Here is a 12920-nt window from a genome sequence, read left to right as displayed (position 1 = left end):
TATTGATTTTAACCTCAGTAATGGCTTGGGCCACCTCAGTCTTTCCTGCTACCATCGACGATTGCATGGTTTTGTGTCTAATGTTCTGATCATCTCGAAGATCTAATCATTTCGGCAGACCTAAATCATCTCGGTAGATACCCTGAGCGAGGTCGTGATCTGCCCATAGACCTTTCTGGTCAACCACCGGGGATCGGTTGCCTTTTTTTGAGAAAGTCACTTTGCCACAGTGAGCTGTCCGGCTTCACCGCTTCGCGGACCCTCAACAATTGCTCTACCAAACTCCCAACGGGTCTCTGGTTGGCTCGATAACGAGCCAAAACCCCAACTACACATGAATTTATCTGTTGAAGAGCGCAAAGAGATAAATAAGAAAGTGGGAAGAAGCGAGCTGGTACAAATGCATAAGAACGAGAGAGAGAGAGCGAAATAGGATGCTGGCCCGCGGGTGGGTTCATAGACAAGAATCAAGAGGTGGGAGTAGAGGCTTGAATCCAATCAAGATGTCGATGGACTAGACGGTTGACCATCTGTTCCTCGATCTCATGACCCGCAGGGTCATCGTTCTTGATCGGCTCGATCGTCCCGTCACGGTCGATCATCAACACCGAGGTCTTCCGGGTATGGAGTTCATTGGCGATCACGAGATGGTGTCCGTACCTGCTCAGGGCGCCTTTCGCTTTCGGAACCAGGAGGCTCGAATCGGTTTCCAGCTGTTGTTCCATCCACATTATCTGGCTTCTCAGTACCGCCCCGCCCCAAGGGTGTAGAAAGCTTGGAGAGAGAGAGAGAAGACACTGACTTTGAATGAGACTATGAATGCTTGGTTGGACCATTCGTTTGTCACATCTTTCAGCACTTTGGGTACCGCATCCATCTCGATCACTAATGAACCTTTGCCACTTTGGATCTTGTGTTCAGACTGTGCAGAGGAAAGCAAAGGAGGGAGATAATGGTGAGATCGGGGGCCAAGAAAGAATGGGATATGTAGCATACATACATACCAGTTTTTGTTGAGGGATAAAGAAGTCAGAGACGGCTGCGGCAAGATAGAGCATAGCCCTTCTCCCTATTCCCAACGAAGGTTCGCCGAGGACTTTGGCAACTGCTCGGAGGAGGTAGAGGTACTCGTTGACGGTCACGAAGGAGATCGTGTGGAGCAAGTTGTGCTGGTGGACCAGCTGATGGGCCTGTAAGATCGAGAGCATTGCCGGGCGATGCTGTGGGGGGATGGAGATCGTAGGCTGGTCTGCATGATGATCGGCCCCGGGTGGGCTGCTGGTTGAGAGATGGCTATGACGCAGGTCGGCTAGATGGGGCGATAGGAGCGGGAAGAGCGGCTGATCGGCTGGCCGAGAGGGATCGGGGCTGGGTGCTTGGGGGGAGGGTTGGATGGCGAGTAGGTCTAGGAATGGGTTGGTCGAGTGTGGGTAGTGTCGACTGAAGGGCTCGAGTGAATGGGAGCGATGGAGGAAGATGACCGCGTATTGGTTCGTCCTGAGGAACGCCTCGGCCGACGCTGAACCTCGAGTACCAGCCGAGAAGTTATCCAAGAACCTGACACTGTTCGAAGTAAGATGTGGCGAGTCGATTATCAGTCTCTGGTGATTCGAGGGGGGAGGCTTTGGTCTTGTTACTCACACGTTGTGTTCCAATGGGACGGTCGTTCCGCCACTCTTGATATCAACATCGACAACAGAAGATGGAACAAATCAGGCCGCTGGTTTTGAGCAGACACATAGGATGATGCTGGATCGATTACGGACAGTGATCAGGACTATCCTCCGCTTAGGATGGTTGCTCGCATGGAAGTTGACGAACTTGCGCACGCCTTCGACTATCTCCTCCAAGTTGCTGGGCGGTGTTTGGGTTTCGAAGTATCTCTCTGAGGAGAACGAGTTTGGCTGGTCCATGGCTCTGGTGGCACGTATTGGGTCGGAATTAATAAGAAAACGGGGAAAAGCCTCTGTATTTCTGAGTGAAAGACGAAGATCAGGAGCTGAGGAAACTCCTACAGACGCCCACAGGCCACGAGGTATTTATGGTCCTAAAGAAGACCAGAAGCACACCATCTGTCAAACTGATAAGGAAACAACCACCAGGCCGCACTGAGCCTCAATGGGCAATCCAGAAGATGAACAGGCCCGGCCGCATCTTCAGAGGAGGCAGCGAGCCCCTTGCTTCCCCGCCCTCCTTCGCTAACTTGGCTAATTCCCGAGCGTGTACACAGCCTCTCTGTCGAACGCACGAAGTGCGGGAGAGGCTTGTGTCTAAAACGTGCATGCTCGCGTGTCACGGTTGGGCTTCTGAGGTCCTTTTTTTTTGTAAAAATCCTATAAAATACACCCAAATACCCAGTCAATAATAATGTTGGGCAGGGTGTGCCCAAGATGGGGGTCTTCATTCCCATCAAGAAGGATTTTGAATTTTTCAAAAATTGTATGTGTAGGATTTTTTACAAGCCAATTTTAGTTCAACATGACTTAGTTTTTTTTTTTCTTCAAACCAAACCATTCCTTATGTAATCAATAGAGGACAAGATGGCCATCCCAGGATAGTAAACAAAATTGTTTTGAGGAATTTTGTGAAGGAGGGATCCTGGTTGAGAAGCCAAGAATCAACTTCAGTTCAATCCTGAAGAGTCAGATTTTCAGATTTCCAAAATCTTGAAAAAATTCCTGCTGGTCCAATTTTCAATACTTTCTTTTGAAAAGTGGATGAGGAGGTCCGCACCATCCTCCTCTATCTCCGACCCAACTTTTTACCTCCGGGGAGATGGATGTACAGGAGGTGCAGCCGTCCAAAAGTCGGCTACACCAAAACTGGCCAACCGTGACGCGGTTGTAAGTCAGTTTTGGACTCAAGTCCCTCCTTCGGAGGGGTCGCTCTGCGATTAGGGCTGCCCGCCCCCCCGCAGAAGAGGGACTTCCACAAGTTTGGCTAATTCCCTCCTCGGGGGAGCAAAGCGACCTCCGAAGGAGGGACTTACGCGCTATGTTGACCCCACGGCAGTAGAGAATTAGGCATTTTGGTGGGGACTTTTTTAAAACCAATCTCCCACATGAGTTTCTGAACCTTTTTTTCTCTAATTTACATTTCTGGGATGGCTTAAGCTGTCCCCTTCTTTCCACTATTTTTTCTCATCCTCAACTCCTCTGGTTGAGCTGCAATCATAGTTGTAACACTAGAGGCCAAGGCGGCTGCGCCGCTGCCGGGTTTAAAACCCTGAAGACCAAGAACCATCACATTCTATTATTCCTTTTGAGTAAAAGTTCAGTTAAGGGCCAGATGGAGGTGATAGGAAGGGTAATCTTCAGTTGACGTGAGGCAAGAATTGGTGATTCAGTGTTGTGCAGTTTGATTATGACTTGGGAAGTTTTGTCTTGTGATTTGTAACAAGTGAAACATGCATTGTGGATTTTGATCTGAAGAAATTCAATCTAGATAGCAAGCAGATAAAACATTAACACATCCATTGGTGGATCAGTCAGACTTACATTTGGTGTGGGAAGGGGCAAAGACACCAATTCATGACCATTGCCTCTCATTTAAGGTCCTATTGGGAAAGGTTAATGAATGGGTTTTCACAGTATGAAAAAGTGATTTATGGGGGTTTTCCATACAAAAATCATCAGTTAAATGGAATTGCTGTCAATATTAAACCCCAGGCTCTAGAGGCCAAGAATCATTTGTCTCTGGTTCAAGCATCTGTGTGTTAAGTCCCCCAATCAGTGCCATCATGTGAGCCCATGTACAATCTTCATGAGCAATGTCTTCTTCATGGAATTGCCAGTTGTCCTGTTCCTGAGTTGGATCAGCCTCCCAAGGGCTTGACCTCCTCAATTCATTGCGCTGTTGGACTTTGTTCTTGTGTGTGGCATTTTTGACATGCTGGTGCCAGTCCTTTTCTTGCTTGGGGAAATACATAGTATGTAACACTCTCTTTGTGGGTTTAGCATTTTGACAAGGAGGAATATGTGAGCCTGTGTGTCACAAACAACTGAAGTAGTGGAGAAAAGGCATACCTGGCTCATCAGTGGGGCCCATTTCAGCCGCGGATTTATGATTGTGTGGTCCTGGGTGGGTGAATTTGTGAAGTGGGGTTTGAGTGGGTTGTTTTGGATGAGAAGCGGATCTTGGCTGGGGCAGGAAGTGTTTATGGTTTCACCTCACCAAGTGCTGGGGAAGGAAGTGTTGTAAAGCTCAAAAGTGTTCCTGAGAACCTTTTGCTGAGTGCTGAAAGGGATGAATGAGGTTACCTCTGCCTTTCCTGGGTCACTAGACACTAAAACAAGCCCCCCAATCTATGATTGGAAGGTTTATGTAGTGATAGTGGAGGTGTATCAAAAGATAGCCTACTTTGAGCAGGTGGCTTAAGGGTTATGGTGATGTAGCTGATGTGTAAGTGTTGTAATGAGGATGTAATTTGTATGTAAGGGTGTAAAACCACAATATAGAGTGGGGCTAATATTGCAGAGTGAGCAAGTATTGTACTGTTATGGGGTGAGCTGAGTGCAAGTAGTTTGCTGAGAGAAATTACCACTGGGGGGAGGAGAGCCTCCTTAAATAGAAAAGAGTGAGACATTTTAGCTCCAGGGGAACAAGAGAATGAGGGGTTTTAGCTGCCCTGAAAGCTACAATGAGGTATTTTGGCTGGTGGTTGACAGGTCACATGAGGTCATGATGTCATATGAGGGAATTTACACCAGGGGAGATATGTTCCCACTCCCCAGGGAGTGCCAGAGCTGAATTTGATGTGAGTTTTGGTCAGATGTGAGCCTGATGTGCATCAGTAACTCAGCCCTAAATGAATTGAAGTGGATGCAGAAGTGAGTCAAAAGTCAGTCAGAATTGATTTGGGAGTCAACACAATGTTGTGTAGAATTCTTTTGTTTTCTAGGTACAACTAGAGGAAAAAATATGATGAAATGATATTTCACCCAAGTCCAACTCATCAATTTCTCCTGTTTGATGATGTCGAAGGATAGGAAAGGAAAATTGCCATTCTTGAATGTAATTCCTGTAAAAAAATGAGTTTCTTGTAATTCACATTATATGCCCTCATGTACAAAATTAAAGTAAAAGTCAACTTGGTATTATTGGGTTTAGAATTTCAGAATGTGGTAATGTTGCAGTAAAATTAGTGAAACCCATTTTCTTGGAAATGCTGTAATTAATTTGAATTTGGCTAAAAAAATGGTGATAAACTATTGTATTGGGGTGAAAGTCAAGGTTGGATTGCAGTGCCACCCCAGTTTGGCCACATATCCTGGCCTCTTCACAAAAATGATTATGTGATTTTTTTTTTTTTTTGCTTTTCAAAATCCACATGTGCACATGCAAGTGAACTTTTTTGCACTTTGCTAATAGTCACCCTAATGTACGCGTGTACATTGAGGTAGAAATATCACAGGATGGGCCTTTCACAGCCACATGAAAAGTAAAAACTTTGTGTTGAGACACCAATTGTCCCCCTGATGTACGCGAGTACATGAGGGGGACAATATGACATACTGCGCCTTTCACATCCCCATGAAAAGGACACACTGGTCATGGAGCCAAGAAAGGCCTATATTTTGGATGAGTTGTGGATGAAATCCAGATGAGTTCTGGATTATTCCATGGCAAGGTATGGTTTATTTCAGGATGATTTCCAACTGATTTCAAGCTGACTTCCAGTCTTGTTCACACCTACTCAATATTTATTTACCAAAGGCCTCCAGCACAGTTATGGAAAAATGTTACGGCAAGGCACTCCCTGGGGAGTGGGAACATATCTCCCCTGGTGTTAGCTAGTGAGAAATAAGAGGTGAGATGTTTTAGCTGGTCTGGCCTGTCAAATGATGTCATCTGCAAGCTGCATGAGGGGTTTTTGCTATCTTGACACCTGCATAACCAGGGGAGATTGTGAAGTGACAAACTAAAGTTGTATTTCGTAAGTTTAACATGATGATAATGAGAAATACACAAAGGAAAAATAAAAGTACCTAAAGGCAAGAGACAACGAGAGGTCGGTGGACAATGAGAAGAAAGGACAACACAGGACACGAAGGAGGAAAAGAAGCAGAACTGAAAAGAACGAATGTCAATGTCGGTCAGTCGAGAAGGATCTTCTGAGATAAACATACTGGGCTTTTGAGCTACTTGAGGCGGATCGTCTTGATGGTCGGCGGCTTGTTGATAGGAAGGGAAAGAGACTTCGCGAATAGATTGCTTGAGGACGTTGATGGAAAAGAGACCTCTGAAGATCGGGAGCGGAGCAAATGAGAAAAGGAGATCGAAAGATGATGATATCGATAATGGAGGAACAGCTTAATATTGTGATGATGTGATAAAGAAGCTATAAGGCAACAAATGTTGTTGCAGGTTCCCCAAAGGAAAAAGTCGAAGGTGTGAATAAGCGACGAGTTTATATATGGGAGAAACAAAGGTGGAGAGGATCGAGCGGAGTTCTTGCAGGAGAGAAGCAAGAGTCATAGCGAGGGTTCGATCAAAATGATGTCACTTTGAAGGAACAAGATTTGAAGTATGAGGACCGAGCTTTGGAGTATGAGGTCGAGCTTTGGAGCTTTGGAGTACTAGAGGGATGAAGCACTAATATCAACAGAGATATGTTCCCACTCCCCAGGGAGTGCCACACCGTAAATTTTTTCCATAACTGTGCTGGAACCCTTTAGCAAGTATAGCTTAATGAATATTGATATAGTTGTGGAAATCAACCAGAAGTGGTCTGGAACTCATCTGGAAAGTCTTCTCATCACACAGAAACAATTTATTCAGAACTGATGCACAACATACCTTGAAGCCATCCAGAAGAGATCAATAAGTACCTCACAATTGAACTTGAACTAATCTGGTAATCCTTTAAAACTAATGTTGAAATTTCCCCCAGAACTCAAGGGAAGCTCAGTTGTAACTCAACTGGAACATATCAAAGATGTTTCCTAGAAGCAGAATTGAAATCATACGGAATTTTGTTTATTGCACCAGTTTACCATGGCATATATTCACTGAAAAGGATGTATTTTTTTCTTGCATTTCAGCAAGCCAGCCATCAACTTTCTCCTAGAAATAGTGAACCTTAATGCTTTTTGATTAAGATGGCCAACTAAACAATATAATTTTGCTTAAGTACAAATTCTTCATGAAATGCAAGCCATTGTTCATGGCATTGACACGTGATCAAGTTTTTGATCATTCAATTTTCTTGTTATATGGCCATTGATGCTGGGATTTATGAATCAATAAACTCTGGTAAAACAAGTGCCAAAAAGGCCAGATTGAAATTGATTACAGCTCTGAATGGCCTAAATAACGCCCAATCAAACTACACGGTTAATATTTTGTCTCCAGGATTATAATGGCAGCAGAAAATCCAGTCAAGGAAGTGGGGGAGTTGTTGGGATTGTTTCTGAATTGTTATTTCATCCTCAATTGCAAAATGCAGTGAAAAATGCTTGTAATGTCTCAAATTGAACAAGGGAGAGAAAGTCACAAAACTCATACATCAATGAGCAAATTTCATCTCAACTTGAACCAGAAATCCAAAGCTGCTTTACTGTTACAAAAGCATAAGCACACTACATGAGCACTTTGACTATTTTCAGTGTGGTATGATTCTGTCGGGAAAGAAACTCAACTGGTTCCACATGGAAACTTTCAATTCCACATTTATCCCAACTGTTTGTTTGTTGCAAATTGAATTCTTCAATTGTTGAAATGCAGTATAACAAATTCTACATCAATGCAATTTTTGGCTCAATCAAGAGGGATACTTGAATTTATTGAATATAGATCACTTCAAGAAATGGGGATGATGAAAATTTTGCAAATTAACAAACATAAACAACAATGTAGGAAAGCATAACTAATTGTAAAAACATTTGGAAAACAACTAGTTCTTTTGTTTCTTGGGAGGAGCATTTGCATTATCAATTTGATTCTGCAAACCACCAATATCTAATTTTTTTTTGTATAGGTCATTGATATAGGCAGTAATATCATGAGCCATCCTCCTGTTTATCTGACAGGAAAATCCAAGCCTGTTATACATGCCAGTGGGCAAACATCCAGGCAGAGTTTGATGGCAATAGTCTTGGGATCTGAATACACAGAGTGTCACACCAAGAGTTTTGTTCAAGTCTATACAGACTTGAAAATCGCGAAACAAGAACTGACCACCCTCCATATCAAACAAATCATCCGCCAAGACTTGAGGATTATCTGGGTTTCTGGGGTTGAAGATCGGAATCCAACCAACAAGTGTCCAGTCGTTCACATCATTGTTGGTGTGCAGAATATTAGGGGGTTTCAAACATGTTGCAGGTCCCAGTTCAGGAAAACAAAGTTCCTGCACAAAGAATTTTTAAATTATTTCTGCATGTTTTTTGGGTAAAATTGGGTCCATGTATGCAGGGTGTCTTGCAGCTGCACCAATTCCTGAATTTGGGGTTCCTGAAACAGGACCTGCACCATGTTTGAAACCCCCTATTGTAAAATTCAAACATTGTGAATGTCAGGAAAGAGGAGAAGTCGGCCGATGTGTAGGGTTCGCCATACTCTGTGTGATTCATAGAGGGGTATTGATTGGTGATCAGGAGTTCTTGATTAGCTTTGTGTACACCAGGTGCGAAGCTTCTCAATTTGTCGGAGATCCACTGTCCAGCTTCAAGGAGGCGAGCTTTCTGGTCCTCCGGGTTGAATTTGAGAAGTTTCATTTGCTTGTGCAAAAACTTGACAGAACAGAACCGTCCAAAATGTTCAGTGTTCTTTGAACATTTCCGCCAGCCATCGCCCCATGAAGATCCACGACGTTGGGGCCCGTTGGTGTTGATTTCGGCAACATAGTCAATCCGGCTTAGAAGATGCAGGAAGAATTTCTCCCAACCTTTGTATTCGCTGGCCGCCATCGTGTCAAACGGATACCAAGCTGCCATGCAGAAGGGAGGGAGGTTGTTTGGTGCAACAATGCAAACACCATGCGTCAGGGAGACATATTCTTCTTGGATTGTTTTGTTGGACGTAATCTCTTCTTTGGGGCATGGATCAAATTGACGAGAGGGTGGATATTTGTGTGCTGGCCGGGGGTACAAATTGGCGCTTCTCTTTTTGCCTTCTCTCGAGCAAATCGCTTAGCATCCTTGCCCATTTGCAAACGTTTACCAGGGCTACATGATCGAAATCACCTTTAAAATCAGCAACAAAACCCGGGAAAATTCAATGTAGCAGTCAGATCAGGAAAAAGATTCTCGTCTAAATGAGGTTGAGCATCTGCTGTGAGAATCGTATACCTGAGAAAGTGTGGTGTACTTGGGAGTAGCCGTGGCACGGATGATGTGCACGCCAACAGCACTACTCCTTCGTAACACCAACACCTCCCAGGTCCAACAGTTTTCCCAAGAATCAGTGCATTGCAGAATTAGCCGTGGCACGGATGATATGCACGCCTACTGCACTAACTCTATGCAACACCAATTCTTGGGGAGGCATGAGGATCGAGGCCATCTAAAACAGGAAAACTTTTAACTCATGCGGTAGATCATTTGTGGGGTACAGCTCAGGTGGCAGCGCCACAGTAGTTTTGCAGAGAGCCCCAAAGACGAGCTGGAAATCCCGGGATGGTGTGGATGAAGTAGTTTTTGAGCAGTCAAGCATGTGGTAGAGTGAAGGAGTAAGGGGCAGGCCTGGAGTGGTAGTGCTGCCACCAAATAAATAGATTGTTTCGTCCCAAGCAGCTGTGAGTTGCCCAATAGCCATGATTTCCGCACTTCCTTCGCTAGCAACCTGATACCAAACATAATCTGAATTTCACAAACAAGCTCATGTTCAGGTGCAGGGCAAGGAACAGTTGGACGGATAAACACAAGCGATACATACTCAGAAGGTCCAAGGCCCAAATGTCGCAAAGTTTGGTAGTTTGACCATCTACTCTGCCAAAAAAAAACATTTTCTTGCCGAGTCAAAGTGCTGAATGCTGTTGGCGTGGAGGGGGAAGAGATCCTGAACAGATTACAGATTTCCACTCCTTTTTACCAAAATCAAACGTCCATATATTGTTGAAAACGTTTTCGCCATTCGAACCACCAAAAATGATCTATGAGCGAGCATATACAATGGCTGAATGGCCTGTTTGCGCTGCTGGGCTACGGGGGTATGAAGTATCCTCCCACCGCGAGTTGGAGGTTACTGGAGGGGAGAATATTTTGAACAGAGAGACATTGATCAGCTTTGAGATCATGTATAAGCCCAAAGAGAGAAAATCTTACAATGATCTAGGTCAATTCGCCAGAGGCTATCGTGAACCATTCCATTGATGTCAGTGCCGGCGTAGACGTAAAAAAAGCCTTCAAAGATTGTTGTAGTCAATCCAAACATTGCAGCTGGACAGGGTCCTGAGACTGTGTAGCAACTCCAGGAACTTGTTGATAGCAAAAGAGAATAGAGGCATGTATTTTGCTTGGCACCATCTAGCGTTTCCGTGATTCCGGCCCAGAGAAACAGATGACCATCTTCTGCGGCTAACAGGGGGTCAGATCGAGGAGTTGGGGCTGGACCTTGCGTTGCAACGACTTTGGCTGTTAAGTTTGGCTTTGAGGCAGCTGGATCGAAGCTAAAAGAGTAAAGATTGCTTTGTAGGACCCCATCAAAACCATCCACCAAAAGAAAAGATGGTTGGGGGATCGATTAGCGGGAAGTAGATTGTTGAGCCGCTTTGGTTCCAAGGAAAAGGTGGCTGTAAAGGAAATGAACTTGATGATACCTTCTGGCGTGTGGGATACAAGTAAACAATAGGGTGATGCAACCAGCGGTCCGTAAAGCGGACTAAGAGAGGAGGTGGAGCAGCGGGTCTAGTTGGGATAGATGGGCAGGCTGAAGTCAGGAGATGAGGGTGATTTGGGTGATCGCGAAGTACAAGCGCTCCAGGAAGCCGAGGTTGGCTTTCAGGCATGCTGTCCTGTCCAACAGTGGGATTGTTCTCCTGGAGCAAACGATCAGATTGGGGTTGTGTAAGAGGATGTCAGCGCTGTGGGATTGTTTCATAACTGTAGGATAGATGATAGCAAGTATGTTCTTACGCTCGCTCCCCTGCGATCATTGATGAAACCAACATCAATTTGCTCCATCAATGGTACTCCTGAGTTGATGGTTGGATAAGCGCGGGCGTAATGACTTGATCAATGTTGAAGTGGAACGAGAGGTACAGACGAGCGCTGAGTGTTGACAGGCAAGTTGTAGAGGTTATGAGAGCTGGAGGCACTGGTTTTTGAGCGATTGAGTGGATCAATAACAGAATCAGAAGGGTGGCTCTAGAGAGGATGAAACGTTTGAATAGCTGGTTTGGATTGCTTGTTAGCTGGGGCACAAACAGGTGTGAGGCACTCGCCGGAAGGAGCAGCAGGTCTACATGAAGGATTTGAAATGAGGGGCGCGCGATGGGAGAGTGATGATGTAAGCAATGAATTGAAAGGGCGAGCAAGCAACCAAGAAGATCAAAAAACTCAATCATGAGAAATTAAAACAGCACATCAGATTGCAAATAGATATATGTGATACACACTGGTCCTCAATGATAAAAATGACGAAACAAGCACTTGACGCATGAATATTTTGCAACAGTTCATTAGAAAGATGCAATTGGGAGATCAGAGAGACCTTGTCCGGTTGAGTAGAAATTTGTGACTGTAGATGGTTAGGATCTTCACATGAGGCTTTGTACATCTAAATAACATGAACAGCCTTCAAATCAACAAATGTGAAGTGGGAACTGGAAGATGCTGTGAATATCAGGCAGCATGTTGAGTAATCAACTGTGGTTTTCTATTTGGGTATACATCAATTTGAGGAGGGGACATGATGGTGTGGTCCGATCTGGACCCAAACAGACTCAGACAAAATCATGTGGAGAACTTGAACATGTGACATGATTTTTTGACATCTCTCTCACGAAGAACACACAAATACAAAATTTGCCTGATGTGACAAATCTTGGGAAGTATAGTGTATTGATTTTTCAGGTTTTGCCGGCAATGAAATCACGCTGAAAGAATCATGATGTTAGAATTCATTTGAATAGACTACATACATATCTATGAAATGAGAGGTTTATATAACAGACTCAATGACAGGGAGGCATATGCAAGAAAACAATTTTCTCAGTACATTGTCATGTACGGGCAAGCAAAGGCAGAAATCAAATATGTATTCAAATTAGCTATACATAACTTAGATTTCCCCTCTGGAACTGAGGTTGCATCATGTGGGAATATGCATTCCCATGATTCAGTCTGTGCATGCGTGATTCTTGACATAACCGGAGATAGAGGAAACAAGAAGCATCCCCATCATGTACGTGCGTGCATGATGGTGGACATTGAAAGATGCACTGGCAGGGAAGTCAAGTTTGTATGGAGATTCAAATGAGATCCAACTCTGAATGATCTTCTGATTTAATTATTTGTGATGATTAAACGGGCAGTAATCATAGGGGTGGAGAATGGTAGGATTAAGCTCCGGCAGTGGGATATCTTCAAGTGGTAAAACAGAATGATGACTCTGAAGATGACTCAGGTGTAATATCAGCAATTTCTGTTGCCAAGATAAATTTGATTTACTACCCAAAAAATGGAAGGCCCTGATGTATATCACCATGTCAGCACAACCATAAAAGGGGTTTCTTGCCCGCCAGTCCTTTGTTTCCTGATATTCACCTACAACAAATTATACACACAATGATGAAAATTTTTGCAAATTGCTTCTTAGACACAAATACCCCACGAAGCAGTCATGGTGATATGATTAGTTTTAATAGTGTCATCTTCTTGCGTAATGCCCAAGCTAAAATTTACCCACAACAAATGAGACGTTATGACATACATCTCTGTAATACACCCAGACCAGAAGTTATTCTGCCATCCACCACA

General features: G+C 44.2%; 1 protein-coding gene across 1 annotated transcript; it reads right to left on the bottom strand.

Annotated features, from left to right (window-relative positions):
* Window positions 1-467: 467 nt before the first annotated feature.
* On the bottom strand, window positions 468-1913 carry PtA15_7A93 (uncharacterized protein; the record flags this gene model as incomplete). Its single annotated transcript, XM_053171489.1, has 5 exons — window positions 468-713; window positions 803-922; window positions 1005-1563; window positions 1642-1676; window positions 1767-1913. The coding sequence occupies 5 exons, from the start codon at window positions 1911-1913 to the stop codon at window positions 468-470; spliced, it is 1107 nt and encodes a 368-aa protein (XP_053021922.1).
* Between the last annotated feature and the right edge of the window lie 11007 nt (window positions 1914-12920).

This window comes from Puccinia triticina, chromosome 7A, assembly GCF_026914185.1.
Source record: "Puccinia triticina chromosome 7A, complete sequence".
Classification (NCBI taxonomy): domain Eukaryota; kingdom Fungi; phylum Basidiomycota; class Pucciniomycetes; order Pucciniales; family Pucciniaceae; genus Puccinia; species Puccinia triticina.
This window is presented reverse-complemented; position numbering and strand designations above follow the sequence as displayed.